The following is a 15,754-nucleotide window of genomic DNA, read 5'->3' on the forward strand; positions in this document are numbered from 1 at the left end:
TTGGACGCTCGGTAAAAAGATGAGGTACAATACGATGATGAAGGATGTGTGTGCGACCACAGAAGGTGCCAGATTTTCCTGTCACGATCACAAGCAATTGATGGCTACCAGCTGTGTCCACAGACTCCCTCACAGAGCAGAGCGATTTCGGTAACTTATTGTTTTCCAGATTTTCCTGCTGATTTTTGAATTTTTGTCTTAAGTTGCATATGGCATCATTGGCAAAACAGAACAGGACATATTTTTAGTTGGGCCTCCAGGATTACAGTTATTTAAAACAGTTTTTTGAAAACAGCTGGGTTTATGGAGAACCTCCCAGGTGACGAGTATGGAATTAGATACTCGGCCATCAATTTTTCACTTATCCTTGTGGCCATCTTGTGAATTAGATCGGTTTTATTTGCCAAAGTGGGGAAAAAAGCCAAGTGACTTTGCGCAAGGTCCTTCCTCCAGAAGGAACAACCAGAAGGAAGGACCTCCATGTGTGTCTGACCCCACATCTAACTCTGTCTACTATGTCATACTTCACAAACACACCTTGGCACTTCAAGGCAGGACACGTGCATTTCTTTAAAAACGTGGGTTTTTGTTTTTGTGATTTTTTTTTTTTTTTTGCATTGAGGTGTAATTCACATACAATAAAATGCTCGGAAATCAGGTGTGCTCTTTTATGAGTTTTCCCAATTGTATGTACATTTGTAACTGTGATCCAAAACAAGGCATAACACGCTTCATCACCCAAAAAGTTTCCTCTTAATTGAATCAGTGTTAACGATTAATTAGGTTATTTTAATCAATTATTTTAATCTGAATTATTTTCATCAATTCCCCTCCCCCACCAGGCAATTACTAATTCATCTCCATCAGTATTCATTACTAGTGTCCCTGTTCTGGGACTTCATGCATGCAGTCTTTTGCATTTGGCTTCTTTTGCTTAGCATAACATTTCTGAGATTCACTCATATTGATGTGCATATCAGTAGTCCCTTCTCTTTTATTGCTAAATAATATTCCAGTGTCTGAATATACCATGCTTTGTTTATCCATTCTCCTTGTGATGGTCATTATGAAGGGAAGGCTGCTATGAGCATTCTTGGCCACATTTTTTTGTGACCATGTCTTCACGTTTCTTGCATAAATATCTGTGAGCGGAATTGCTGGGTCAAAGGTAGGTGTGTGGTTAGCTTTATCAGAAACCACCAACACGGTTTTCCAGAGGGGCTGTACCAGATTACATACTAACCACCAATGTATAAGAGTTTCGGCAGCTTCACATCCTTGCCAAAATCTGGCACTGTCGGTGTTTTTGTTTTCACTCTTCCAGTAGTGGTTTTAATTGTCATTTCCCTGTGTTTCCATGCCACTGTATATCTTCTTTTGTGAACCGTCTGTGCAAGTGTTTTGCCCATTGTCTCTTTTGGGGGATGGGAGGGTTCATGATTATCTTGTAGGAGTTCTTTATATATTCTAGATAGGAATTCCTCATCAGACATACGTTCTGCCAATCTTTCTTCCCAATCTATGACTTATCCATATTCTTAATGGTGTCCTTGATGACCAGATTTTAATAATCTTGATGAGGTTCCAATTGATAATTGTTTTTTGGTTTACAGTTAATGATTTTGGATACAAGAGCATTTGAAAAGATCACATTCACTCTCATGTAAGACTTCTCAATAGCTTCGTGTGTTTTAGGAATAAGCTCTAGAATTTTTTTTAATTGAAGTATAATTAACACAGTGTTACAGTAGTTTCAGGTGTACCATCTAGTGATTCAACAGTTCTGTACATTATTCAGTGCTCATCAAGATAAATGTACTCAATCTTCATCACCTATTTCACCCATCCCCTCACTCACCTCCCCTCTGGCCACCATCAGTTAGTTTTCTGTATTTAAGAGTGTTTTTTTAATCTCTTTTTTCCTTTGTTTATGTGTTTCTTAAATTCTATATGCGAGTGAGATCATGTGGTTTTGTCTTTCTCTGACTTATTTCCCTTAGCGTTATACCCTCTAGCTCCATCCATGTTGTTGCAAGTGGCGAGATTTTGTGTTTTTTTTATGGCTAATACTCCATTGTGTATATATACACCAAATCTTCTTTATCCATTCATCTACCGATGGACACTTGGATTGCTTCCCTATCTTGGCTATTGTTAAATAACGCTGCTATAAAGACAGGGGTGCATATACCTTTTCAAATTAGTGTTTTCATTTTCTTCGGCTAAATACCCAATAGTGGAATTACTGGGCCATCTGGTAGTTCTATTTTTAAGCTTTTGAGAAACCTCCATAGTGTTTTCCACAGCAGCCGCACCAATTTACCAATATTCACACCAATGGTGCCCAAGGGTTCCATTTTCTCCACATCCTCTCCAACACTTGCTGTTTTCTTGTCTTTCTGATTCTAGCTGTTCTGACAGGTGTGAGGTGATATCTCATCATGGTTTTGATTTGCATTTCCCTAATAATGAGTGATGTTGAACATCTTCTCATGTGTCTGTTGGCCATTTGTATGTCTTCCTTGGAAAAATGTCTGTTCAGGTCCTCTGCCCATTTTAGGCAGACTATAGGTTATTTTGATGTTGAGCTGCCTACGTTCTTCATGTATTTTGCATATTACCCCTTATCAGGTATGTCTCCTGTTCAGTAGGCTGTCTTTTGTTTTGGTGATTGTTTCCTTCCCTGTGCAGAAGCTTTTTCTCTTGATGTAGTTCAATTTGTTTATTTTTGCTTTGGTTTCCCTTTTCTGAGAATACATATCTAGGAAAATGTTTTTATGACCAATGTCAGAGATATTACTACCTGTGCTCTCTTCTAGGATTTTTATCGTTTCAGGTCTCACATTTAGATCTTTAATCCATTTTGAGTTTATTTTTGTATATGCTGTTTACATATACAGCATGTATATGTATGTGTATATGTATATGTATATGTATACGTATACGTATACGTATACGTATACGTATACGTATACGTATACGTATACGTATACGTATATGTATATGTATATGTATATATAGTCCGGTTTCATTCTTTGTGTGTAAGGTACTGGCACATAAACAGACATCAGGATCAAAGGAGGACAGAATATACAATGAGGAAAAGATATTCTCTTCAACAAATGGTGCTGGGAAAACAGGAATAAATTCTAGTCTTTACCTTGACCTTCAAAGCCCTGAATGATTTGGTCCTCAGCAACCCTCCAACTTCATTTCATCCACCCTTCATTTCAAGGGAACCCCATCTGCCTTTGCACCTCCCGTGTCTCTGCCTGGAATGCTGTCCTTCCTCTTCCCAGGACAAGCCCTGAGGCCTGCGTGAGGACTTGGTTGTTTCCTCCAGAGAGAGTTAGGGCCCCTTCCTCAGTGCTGCCAGTGGACCTGGCCATCCTTCTATTAGAGCACTTGTCACACCGCTTCAGAACACCTGTTCACATGACTGCCTCCCTCTTCAAACTGTGAGCTTCCCAGGGGCTAGGTCCTCTCTTTTCCCCAGCCTGGCAAGAGCTTCCTGGGGGAAGAGTCTTCTCTTTCCCCCAGCGCTGGGCAGACACTTGCAGAATGCTGCTGTAGACTGAATGTGTGTCTCCCCCAAACTCAGATGACAAACCCTAACATCCAATGTGATGGTCATAGGAGGGGGGGCCCACGGGAGGGGACGGGGTCATGAGGGAGGAGCCCCCATGATCGGGACTAGAGTCCTTATAAAAAAGACCCCAGGGAGCTTCTTCACTCCTCCTGCCATGGGAGGACACAGTGAAAAGATGGTTGTGAACCAGGAAGTCCTCACCAGACATCAGATCTGCGGGTGCCTTGATCTTGGACTTCCCAGCCTCCAGAACTGTAAGAAATAGATGTCTGTTGCTTATGAGCCACCCGGTCTGTGGTTTTTGTTATAGCAGCTCAAACAGACTAAGACAACTGTTGCATGAATGGATAATAGTGCATTTCCTAATGGTAGTAGTATTCCTGAAAGACGAGAAGAATATATAAATACTCCTGGAGAATGATGTCATAAATAACATGAATAACATGAGCTGGCCTGTTTGATGGGTGGCCCAGCACTATTCTCTTCTTCCAGGCCCTTCCTGCATCCGAGAAGGTGGGAGCCTGGGAACCACATTCTTAGCATCCCTATGTACACAGTTATTCTTTGGGATACTTTCTGCAAAGGAGAGGCACTCGTTCAAGATTTAAAAGGGTGAAATGACGCAGCCAGTACTGTTCCTGTAGAAACTAAAGCATGAAGTATAACAGGAGCTTCTCTGTGTCCTTCTGTGATTTACCCATTTTTGAGCTACAAGACTCTGAGATCATCAGTACTAGTCTTCTGTGCTTTCGGAATTTCTGACTTTCTTAACCCTACCTCTCTCTCTTGGCCTCCTGAAGAGTTTTGCAAGCTCGGAATACTGAGATCAGGCTCTCCTGACCGAACACCGATGCCTAACAAAGTTAGTAAGTCTAGGGAAGAATTTATAAAAAGAGAAGAATGAAGGAATCATTTCCAGAATTCCTAGCAAATCTCCCCTCTGTGAATATTTTACCAAGTTGGCCATTGTTTAGAAACTGGAAAACCAACACCTGTTTTATCACAAATAATGATGCACATTTGGGACATGAGCCCCGCGGGCTTCCTCGGGAGCGATTTCTTTTTCAAAACTGTTTCGGTATGGAAGGAACGAGTTGAGCTACAGAAGCCTGAGGGCAAGGGAAAAGCCGGCCAAGTGCCTAGGAATAATTTTACTTATCGAGAAGGGCAAGAAACGGAACATCCTGTAGCTAACTCCTTTTCCTCGCACATGCCTCTCGAATGGCAAATCCTTAAGAAGTCAAAATCTCCGACCTGAAGGTAGGGCTTCTCCTGTTGGGTCACTGCTGCTGGTTTCTGTGTCAGATGCCTGGAGCCTATGCTTTTTCTGGTCCTTGGGAAATCCACGTTTACTGTCCAACTGTCTTTGTTCTGAAAGAGAGAAAGAAGGAGCACTTGTTTACCAGTTAAACATTATCTGCCTCTTACTCCAGCTTGGGTGTTCTTAAAGAAGACAGCCGCTAGGAAGTCAGCTCCTGCCGATGAAATGTTCTGTCCCGGCTGCTCAGGCCCACACAGATCTGGGGGTTCTGTGGGGGTGTGTGGGGTGCTATCGGGGTTCAGTTAGAACAGCTGTGCTAAAACGTGGCGTCTGCATGTTTTCAGGGTTTATAGCCTAAGACGACGGAAAGAATGGAGTCCCCCTAATGCCGAAAGGGACTGGAAGAAGCATCTAAGGACAGCAAAACCCCTCCTCTTGAGGGACACCTCAGCGGCAGGAGAATGGGTGACGTTTTATAGGGGACTTCACATGGGGGAGATGGCCTTTCTGAAAGGCAGTGAAACTCGAGCATGAGGGCAGGGTGGCGGAGGGACGCCATGTATTGGCAATGTAAGATGTTCTTGATTCCTCAGCCAAGTCATGAGCTGCTCTGCAGGAGGAACCCCTAAGGGAAGAGGTGTGCAGGGTGGAGCTGAGGCAGCCATGCAGGTTCAGGAGTGGAGAGGAGCAGAAGTGAGGGATAAGGCTGACGCTTCTCAGAGCATGGGGAAGGCATTCAGCAATCAGACAGGCTTGGTCAAGCCCATCGGTTGAGAATCTTCCATTCCAAGATCCTAGAACACCACAGGGGTCTTTGGGAAGGGCCACAGGGAGGTACACCAGTGCCTTCCTGATCAGCACAGCCAGTCCAAGAGGGGTAGTATGAGAATGCTCAAAGAGAAGGCTATAGGGGCGCCTGGGTGGCTCAGTCAGTTAAGCGTCCGACTTCAGCTAAGGCCATAATCTCACGGTCCATGAGTTTGAGACACACATTGGGCTCTGTGATGACAGTTCAGAACATGGAAGCAGTTTCTCGGTCTCCATCTGCCCCTCCCCTGCTTGAATTCTATGCCTCTCAAAAATAAATAAATATTAGGAAATCTAAAAAAAGAAAAGAAAAGAAAAGAAAAGGATATATATTTGGGCTTTAGGAAAACTTTCTGTGAGTTTCTTGGGTCTCCTCATGTATGTACCAGGATTAAAAATGACCGCCGCCCCCCCCGAAAAAAGAAAGAAAAAAAAATAAAAATGACTGCCCCAACCCTGTGCTACTGTGTCAGAGGAGTGAGTGAACATCCAAGTGCTTCGTGCTCGACAGTGGTTCCAATCCCCACATGGGCACCTCCCACCTATTATGACCCTGGACTCCTCGAACTGCCAACAAGAAAAACCATGGAGAAGGTTCTTTCCCATCATCCTCTTGGTTCAGCAGTGGAACCTATGGTAATCTCATACCACGTCCACCAATGACTCATTTCCATTCATTTGTGAAACACGTATTTAGCTCTTACTACACCTGTGGTAGGTGCTGGAGCTACAGACAGGATTATCGAATGATCCCTAAAGTCCATCTGTCTGACTTCTGTGAGCAACTCTCACTTGGTTCCAGACCCTGGCAGGAGAGAGGAGTATTATTTATTGAGTCCTAAAACCTCAACAGTTTAAATTTTTTTTATTTTTATTTATTTAATTAATTTATTTGTTTGTTTATTTATTTATTTATTTATTTATTTATTTATTTATTTATTTTTGAGACAGAGAGAGACAGAGCATGAACAGGGGAGGGTCAGAGAGAGAGGGAGACACAGAATCCGAAGCAGGCTCCAGGCCCTGAGCTGTCGGCACAGAGCCCGACGCGGGGCTCGAACTCACGGACCGCGAGATCGTGACCTGAGCCGAAGTCGGACGCTTCACCGACTGAGCCACCCAGGCTCCCCTAAATGTTTATTTATTTCTGAGGGACAGAGTGTGAGCAGGGGAGGGGAAGAGAGAGAGAGGGAGACCCAGAATCTGAAGCAGGCTCCAGGCTCTGAGCTGTCAGCACAGAGCCCCACGTGGGGCTTGAACTCACGAACTGTGAGATCATGACCTGAGCTCGAGTCAGTGCTAAACCAATGGAGCTACCCAGGCGCCCCGGGTCTCAACAATTTAAAGCCCATTTTGGTGACAAGAATTCGTTGAACTCCAAATATATATTTTTAATTTATTTATTTAAACTCAAATTAGATGACATACAGTGTAGTATTTGTTTCGGGAGAAGAACCCAGTGACTCCTCGCTTCCATCCAACACCCAGTGCTCCTCCCAACAAGTGCCCCCCTCAATGCCCATCCCCCATCTAGCCCATCCCCCACCCACCTCCTCTCCAGCAGCCCTCCGTTTGTTCTCTGTCTTTAAAGGTCTCTTATGGTTTGCCTCCCCCTCTGTCTGTATTTTATTTTTCCTTCCCTTACTCGGGGATCAAAAACAATGAAATCTTGCCATTTGCAACAACGTGTATTATGCTGAGTGAAATAAGTCGGTCAGAGAAAGACAAATACCACGATTCAACTCCCATGTGGAATTTGAGAAACAAAAGAGATGAACGCAGGGGAAGGGAATGAACTCCAGATATCATCCCCGATTGTCATCCTGTGTCGAGAGGCGCGTTGTGATGAGCATCTCCAAATTACAACATGGACCCAATGGTAAGGTGTCTTAAGACTCAAGTGATGGGGTGCCTGGGAGGCACAGTCGGTTAAGCGTCCGACTTCAGCCAGGTCACGATCTCGCGGTCCGTGAGTTCGAGCCCCGCGTCAGGCTCTGGGCTGATGGCTCAGAGCCTGGAGCCTGTTTCCGATTCTGTGTCTCCCTCTCTCTCTGCCCCTCCCCCGTTCGTGCTCTGTCTCTCTCTGTCCCAAAAATAAATAAACGTTGAAAAAAAAAATTAAAAAAAAAAAAAAGACCCAAGTGATCCGTATTTACTGAGAACCTACTGTGCGCCCCCAGACTATATTATATCCTCAGGGCTGCAAAGATAAGGTATCAGACATGGTCTCTATCATGAAAGGACCTGCAATTTAATTGAGGAAACGTAAATGAAAGAGGAAACAGTTGGAGAGCAACGTGTGTTAGGACTTAATCAGATACCAAACGGTAAGACCAGACAAAAGAGGTCAAATGAAATCAGAGTCACACAGGAGACAGGAATCCCTGTGTAAGTGACAGAAGTTGGCCCTGCATCTATCCAGTGAGAAAGGCAGTGACGGACACCTCTTCCTGGGAGAGCAGCGCTCCCGGAAGCCGTACTTCCAGGGAAACCACGTGTGGGCGGGGGGTTCCATCGGATCATGGCGCAGGAAACCACACCGACTAGAACAGAGCTCGCTGCTGGCCTGGAAGGGGGGGGTCGGGTCAGCAGATGAGCAAACACACAGGCAGAACACGAAAGGTCTGGATTCTGGGCAGAAAACTGTGTGCCACGGAAGTAGCAGCAGGAAAGTGACAACCTTCTAAGAGAAGACCTGTTAAGACAAAGGGCCAGATGCAGCGCGCGGCGTGGGAGCGGGCGGAGGCAAGCCAGGGTGACGGCCACTTAACGTCCATCCCGTTTACTCCGCGACTCCAGGACGGAAGAAACCGGGTCCTGCTCTGTACGCATGACAGGAAGCACTTGAACCAGAAGCACCCGACACTTACCCAGCAGGTGGAGTGTAGATGCTGCCGTAGCTTTTCCTAGAGCATTGGTGGCTGTGCAGACATAGGTTCCTTCATTTTCAAGGGAAACATTCTGCAACAACAGGGATCCATTGAAAAGCAAGGAAATATTGTCACTCAGAGGTCCTCCTCTCTTCAACCAAGTTATATTAGGCTGAGGGACACCTTTGGAATAAAAACAGATATGACAAAAAGCAAATTCCTTTAAGAATAGGGCCACAGAACCACAGGACAGATACCGTTTAGCATTCTGACCGCACGGCTGCGAACGGGCTGAATTACATAAAGTACGAGAGATGGCGATTTATTTCTAGGTCTGGAGCTCCTCCACGGCAGGGAGGGGGTCCTGTTAAAGCAAAGGGCTTTGGGCTACTGTGCACCTGACTGGCTTATGGATGCGAGTCAATGGGAGCCTAAGAGGGCGGGATCACTCTGTATCAGGAAAGGAAAGAAATGTGACGGTGAGTGGGGTGGTGGGAGAAGAGGCGTTGGTGGAGCTGGAGGTAGAGACAGAGAGAGACATTCCCAGAGGTGGGTTAACACAGAGGAGTCTCCGGAAAACAAAAATGCTAATGTGAATCTTTAAGTTGTTTGCTGCACGCAGCCAACAAAATGCTCCTCCTTTAGGAAAAAAATATGAAATCTTTAGGGAGGGGCGCCTGGGCGGCTCAGTCGGTTAAGCGCCCAACTTCAGCTCATGATCTCACGGTTCGTGGGATCGAGCCCCGTGTCAGGCTCTGTGCTGATGGCTCAGAGCCTGGAGCCTGCTTCAGATTCTGTGTCTCCCTCTCTCTCTGCCCCTCCCCTGCTCGTGTGTGTGTGTGTGTGTGTGTGTGTGTGTGTGTGCGCGCGCGCGCGCGCTCTCTCTCTCTCTGTCAAAAATAAATAAACATTTAAAAAAAATTTAAAAAAAAAGAAAAGGTAATCTGTACAACTGTTTCTTGAAATCTCTAAGGCACATTTATGGCCTAACACACAATCATTTCGTTGTTTTTTTTTGTTTTTTTTTTTTTTTGGCAAATGTTCTATGCATACTTGAAAAGAAAGTATGCTATTTCTTTTTAGGGTATAAAGTTCAAATATTTACAAGAATGAAATTTTATTATCTTCTTTTAGTATGTGTCCTTATTAACCTGCTTCTCCTTGAGAGCTCACGTCCAGAAAAAGCGCTCCCGTCTACTATGTTTACCACATTTTTTATGTTTTCCCCATTTTTGTTGTTATGTATTCTATCTTATCCAGCACATGACAGTTCATGTTGCCTCCACTTTACTGTGGATTTTACTTTTTTTTTTTTTAAATGGATGTCTTTTTATCCTTTTTTAGGGTCTTAAATCCTATCTTGTCTGATTTTACTATTATGACTCTTGGTTATTTTGTTTTCTTCTACCTCATATACTTTTGTCCAATTTTTACAACTTTCTGTATAATTCTATTCCAGCAATGTCTCGTGTAATTGTATATCATTAGGTTTTATTTGGAAACCCAATCTAAGAGTCTTTGCAGCATTAACCCTGTTAGCAATTTATTGTGATTACACATATGTTTAGATTTACATTGTCATTGTTCTAGACCTTCTGATTTTATGGGCCTTTGACTTTTGCTTATCCTTTCTTTGTTCCTTTTGTCTTGTAAAGTGGAAACTAAACGCTGTGTTTAAAGTTCCAATAATGTTACAATTTACTTAAAAAAAAAACAAAACTAGTTGGCATTCATTTGACCAGATCTTTCAACATCACAATCACATTGATCCTTGAATCTCATAATCCCCCTTTCTGGGAATTAATGCTATCAACATACCTGCATAAAAAATGCTGTATTTATGCAGTTATATAAAAGCAAAAGATTGGAAACAAGTCACGTACCCAACAGGGACCCATTAACTAACTTGTAGTACATCAGTGAAATGAAATATTGATATATGCAAAATTACCAAAAGAACAAAAAACAGTCAACCAATAATATACCCAGCAAAAAATGTCCTTTGGAAATGAAAGAAAAATAAAGACTTTTCCAGACAAATGAAAGTCGAGTGAGTTCAACATCATCAGACCTGCCTCATAAAAAATGCTGGAGAGTTCTGCAAGTTGAAATGAAAGGACACAAAACAAAAACACAAAAGCATATGAAAGTATAAACTCACCAGAAAAGCTAAATATATACACAAATATAGAACACTCTAATACTGTAATGGGTCTGTATAAATCACTCTTAACTCCAATATAAAAGTTAAAAGACAAAAAGAATGGTGTAAGAAAGTGGTCTAGTTTCATTCTTCTGCATGTTGCTGTCCAGTTCTCCCAGCACCATTTGTTAAAGAGATGTCTTTTTTCCATTGGACATTCTTTCCTGCTTTGTCAAAGATTAGCTGGCCATACTTTTGTGGGTCCAATTCTGGAGTCTCTGTTCTATTCCATTGGTCTCTGTGTCTGTTTTTGTGCCAATATCATGCTGTCTTGATGATGACAGCTTTGTAGTAGAGGCTAAAGTCTGGGATTGTGATGCCTCCCGCTTTGGTCTTCTTCTTCAATATTACTTTGGCTATTCGGGGCCTTTTGTGGTTCCATATGAATTTTAGGATTGCTTGTTCTAGCTTCGAGAAGAATGCTGGTGCAATTTTGATTGGGATTGCATTGAATGTGTAGATAGCTTTGGGTAGTATTGACATTTTGACAACATTTATTCTTCCAATCCATGAGGACAGAATGTTTTTCCATTTCTTTGTATCTTCTTCCATTTCCTTCATAAGCTTTCTATAGTTTTCAGCATACAGATCTTGTACATCTTTGATTAGGTTTATTCCTAGGTATTTCACGATTCTTGGTGCAGTTGTGAATGGGATCAGTTTCTTAATTTGTCTTTCTGTTGCTTCATTATTAGTGTATAAGAATGCCACTGATTTCTGTACATTGATTTTGTATCCTGCGACTTTGCTGAATTCATGTATCAGTTCTAGCAGACTTTTGGTGGAGTCTACCGGGTTTTCCATGTATAATATCATGTCAACTGCAAAAAGTGAAAGCTTGACTTCATCTTTGCCAATTTTGATGACTTTGATTTCCTTTTGTTGTCTGATTGCTGATGCTAGCACTTCCAACGCTATGTTACACAACAGCGGTGAGAGTGGACATCCCTGTCGTGTTCCTGATCTCAGGGGGAAAGCTCTCAGTTTTTCCCCATTGAGGATGATATTAGCTGTGGGCTTTTCATAAATGGCTTTTATGACGTTTAAGTATGTTCCTTCTATCCCGACTTTCTCAAGGGTTTTTATTAAGAAAGGATGCTGAATTTTGTCAAATGCTTTTTCTGTATTAATAGACAGGATCATATGGTTCTTATCTTTTCTTTTATTAATGTGATATCTCACACTGATTGATTTGTGAATATTGAACCAGCCCTGCAGCCCAGGAATGAATCCCACTTGATCATGGTGAATAATTATTATTTTTTTTTAATTTTTTTTAACATTTTATTTATTTTTGAGACAGAGAGAGACAGAACATGAACGGGGGAGGGGCAGAGAGAGAGGGAGACACAGAATCAGAAGTAGGCTCCAGGCTCTGAGCCATCAGCCCAGAGCCCGATGCCGGGCTCGAACTCACGGACCGCAAGATTGTGACCTGAGCCAAAGTCGGATGCTCAACCGACTGAGCCACCCAGGCGCCCCTAAATAATTATTTTTATATGCTGTTGAATGTATTAGGTGAACATAAGAATAAAATAAAGATGTACTTATTCTGTGATACTCTGGGATATTTTAAATAAATAGATTATTAAAAGCAAAAGAAATAAAAGACAAAAAGAAGTAAGACTTCGAATATGAAAATTTGTTAAGAATACTCAATGTAGGGGTGCCTGGGTGGCTCAGTCGGTTAAGCAGCCGACTTCGGCTCAGGTCATGATCTCGCAGTCTGTGGGTTCGAGCCCCGCATCGGGCTCTGTGCTGACAGCTCGGAGCCTGGAGCCTGTTTTAGATTCTGTGTCTCCCTCTCTCTGATCCTCCCCCGTTCATGCTCTGTCTCTCTCTGTCTCGAAAATAAATAAACATTAAAAAAAATTTTTTTAAAAAGAATACTCAATGTAAAAACATGTAAAGTGTGACATTAGTAACATAAAGTAGGAAGACAGAGAGGTAAAAGTGTAGAGTTTTTTGTATTAGATTGAAGTTACGTTGTTATCACCTTAAAATAATCAATTATAACTATTAGATATTTTATGTAACCCCTCACAGTAATCACACACCAAATATACCTTTAGTAGATACACAAAAGAAAAAGAAAAGAAAAATGAAAGCCAAGCATGCCAGTATTAATAAATCAGCAAATCATAAAGGAAGTTGGACATAGAGGAAAAGAGAGACAAAAGAACCACAAATAAGACAGAAAAACAATTAACAAAATGGCAATTCTAAGTCCTTACCTATCAATAATTACTTTAAATGTAAATGGATTAAACTCTTCAACTAAAAGGCACTGTGGCTGAATTGATTTAAAGAGAAGCTCTAACCATATGCTGCCTGAAAGAGACTCTCTTTAGAATTACAGATACACATTGACTGAAAGTGAAGGAATGGAAAAAGATATTCCATGTAAATGGTAACCAAATGAGAGCAGGGTGTCTGTACTTATACTAGATAACATTAAGTCAAAAACTGCTATAAGATACAAAGGTCAGTATATATTGATAACAGGGTCAATTCATCAGGAAGCTATAATAACTATAAATATTTATGCATCCAATATCAGAGCACCTAAATATACAAGGCAAACATTGACAGATCTGTAAAGAGAAATAGATAGCAATACAGTAATAGTAGAGGACTTCAATATCCCACTTTCAACAATGGATAGGATTTCCAGACAGAAAATTAACAAGGAAACAGTAGACTTAAACTACACTATTAACCAAATGGACCTATCAAAAAGACACAGAATATTCCACCCAACAATAGCAGAATATACATTCTTCTCAAGTATACATGAAACATTCTTCAAGACAGATCACATGTTAGGCCAGAATACAAGTCTTAACAAATTTAAGAAGATTGAAACCACACCAAGTATCTTTTCTAACCACGCTGGAAAAAAACTAGGAATTGGTACCAGAAGGAAAATTGGAAAATTCAAACATGTGGAAATTAACCCAGATGCTCTTGAGCAACCATTGTCAAAGAAGAAATCAAAAGGGAAATTAGAAAATACCTAATATGAAAGAAAATAAACATAGGACCTAACAAAATCTGTGGGATGCAAGAAAAGCAGTAGTAGGAAGGAAGTTTATAGCAATACATGCCTGCATTACAAAAGAAGAAAGATCTGGGGCACCTGGGTGGCTCAGTCGGTTAAGCATCTGACTTAAGCTCAGGTCGTGATCTCGCTGTTTTTGAGTTCAAGCCCCATGTTCGACTCTGTGTTGACAGCTCAGAGCCTGGAGCCTGCTTTGGATTCTGTCTCCCTCTCTTTCTACCCCTCCCCCGTTTGCACGTGCTCTCTCTCTCAATAATAAATAAACATTTAAAAATTTTTAAAAAGGGGCGCGTGGGTGGCTCAGTCGGTTGGGCGTCTGACTTCGGCTCAGGTCATGATCTCGCGGTCCGTGAGTTCCAGCCCCGCGTCGGGCTCTGTGCTGACAGCTCAGAGCCTGGAGCCTGTTTCAGATTCTGTGTCTCCCTCTCTCTCTGCCCCTCCCCTGTTCATGCTCTGTCTCTCTCTGTCTCAAAAATAAATAAACGTTAAAAAAAATTTAAAAAAATTTTTAAAAAGAAGAAATATCTCAAACAACCTAACTTTATCCTTCAAGGACCTAGAAAAAGAACAACAAACTAAGCCCAACATTAGCAGAAGGAAGATAAAAAACACAGGCATTGGAGCACAAGTAGGTGAAATAAGGAATAGAAAACCAGTAGAAAATATTAACAAAAATAAGAGTTGTTTCTGAAAAAAGAAAGTAAGCTGACAAACCCTTATCCATCCTTACTAAAAATAATAAAAGGGTTCAAATAAGTAAGATAAAAAATGAAAAAGGAGACATGAAAACTGATGACATAGAAACCAAAAGGATCACAAATTATTCAATTTGAATAATTATACACCAAACCTAGAGGAAATGATACATTCATAGAAGCATACAAACTACCAAGACTGAATCATGAAGAAACACAACTTCAACAGGTGTGAATAATGTATAAGGAAACTGAATCAGTAATCTGAGGCCTCCCAACAAACAAAAGTCCAAGACCAGATGGCTTCACTGATGAATTATACCAAATCATTAAAGAAGATTTAATACAATCCTTCCAAATTCTTCTGAAACATTTAAGAGGAAGAAACACTGCTTTTTTAATGTTTATTTTTTATTTTTTAGTGGAGTAGAAAGAGAGGGGGACAAAGGATCTGAAGTAGGCTCTGCGCTGACAGCAGAGAACCCAATGCAGGGCTCAAACTCACAAACTGTGAGATCACGACCTGAGCCGAAGGTGGACACTCAACCAATTGAGTCACCCAGGTGCCCCTAGGAAGAAACACTTCTAAACTCATTTTATGAGGCCAACATTGCCCTGATACCAAAGGCAGACAAAAACACTACGAGAAAAGAAAACTACAGGCCAACATTCCTGATGAACACAGATGTAAAAATCTTCAAAAAAATACCAGCAAACTGAATTCAATAACACATTAAAAGGATCTTATAACATCACCAAGCGGGATTTATCCCTGGGATACATGAAAATTAATTAATGTGATACAGATCGTATGAACAGAATGAAGGATAAAAAACACATAATCATCTTAATAAATGCAGAAAAAGTATTCAGCAAAATCTAACACTCTTTTCATGGTAAAAAACCTCAACAAATTAGATATTGCAGGAACTTACTTCAACATAATAAAATCTATATATGATAAGCTCATAGCTTATCACCCTTATCATATTCAATGATGAAAAAGTGAAAGCTTTTCCTCTAAGATCAGAAAGAAAAACAAATATGCCCACTCTTGAAACCTATATTCAAAATGGTTCTGGGAGTCCTACTCAGAGTACTTAGGCAAGAAGAAGAAATTAAAGGCATTGGGTCGGAAGAAAGTAAAATTATTTCTGCTTTCAGATGACATAATCTTTTATGTAAAAAATCCTAAAGACTACACACACACACACACACACACACACACACACACACACACACACACACCCCAAATAAACAAAATCAGT

The 15,754-nt window shown here is 41.3% G+C and overlaps 1 protein-coding gene across 3 annotated transcripts in view; it reads right to left on the reverse strand.

Moving 5' to 3' along the window:
• Positions 1–15,754, reverse strand: part of ADAMTSL3 (ADAMTS like 3) — a 351,370-nt gene that overhangs the window by 18,371 nt on the left and 317,245 nt on the right. For all 3 annotated transcript variants that reach the window (XM_023254830.2, XM_045058725.1, XM_045058726.1), the window contains 2 exons: positions 8,528–8,710; positions 4,844–4,960 (listed from right to left, as the gene is read on the reverse strand). In XM_023254830.2, coding sequence (XP_023110598.2) covers positions 4,844–4,960; positions 8,528–8,710 — 300 coding nt within the window. The remainder of the gene's footprint in view (positions 1–4,843; positions 4,961–8,527; positions 8,711–15,754) is intronic.

The sequence above is a fragment of the Felis catus genome, chromosome B3, assembly GCF_018350175.1.
Source record: "Felis catus isolate Fca126 chromosome B3, F.catus_Fca126_mat1.0, whole genome shotgun sequence".
NCBI lineage: Eukaryota > Metazoa > Chordata > Mammalia > Carnivora > Felidae > Felis > Felis catus.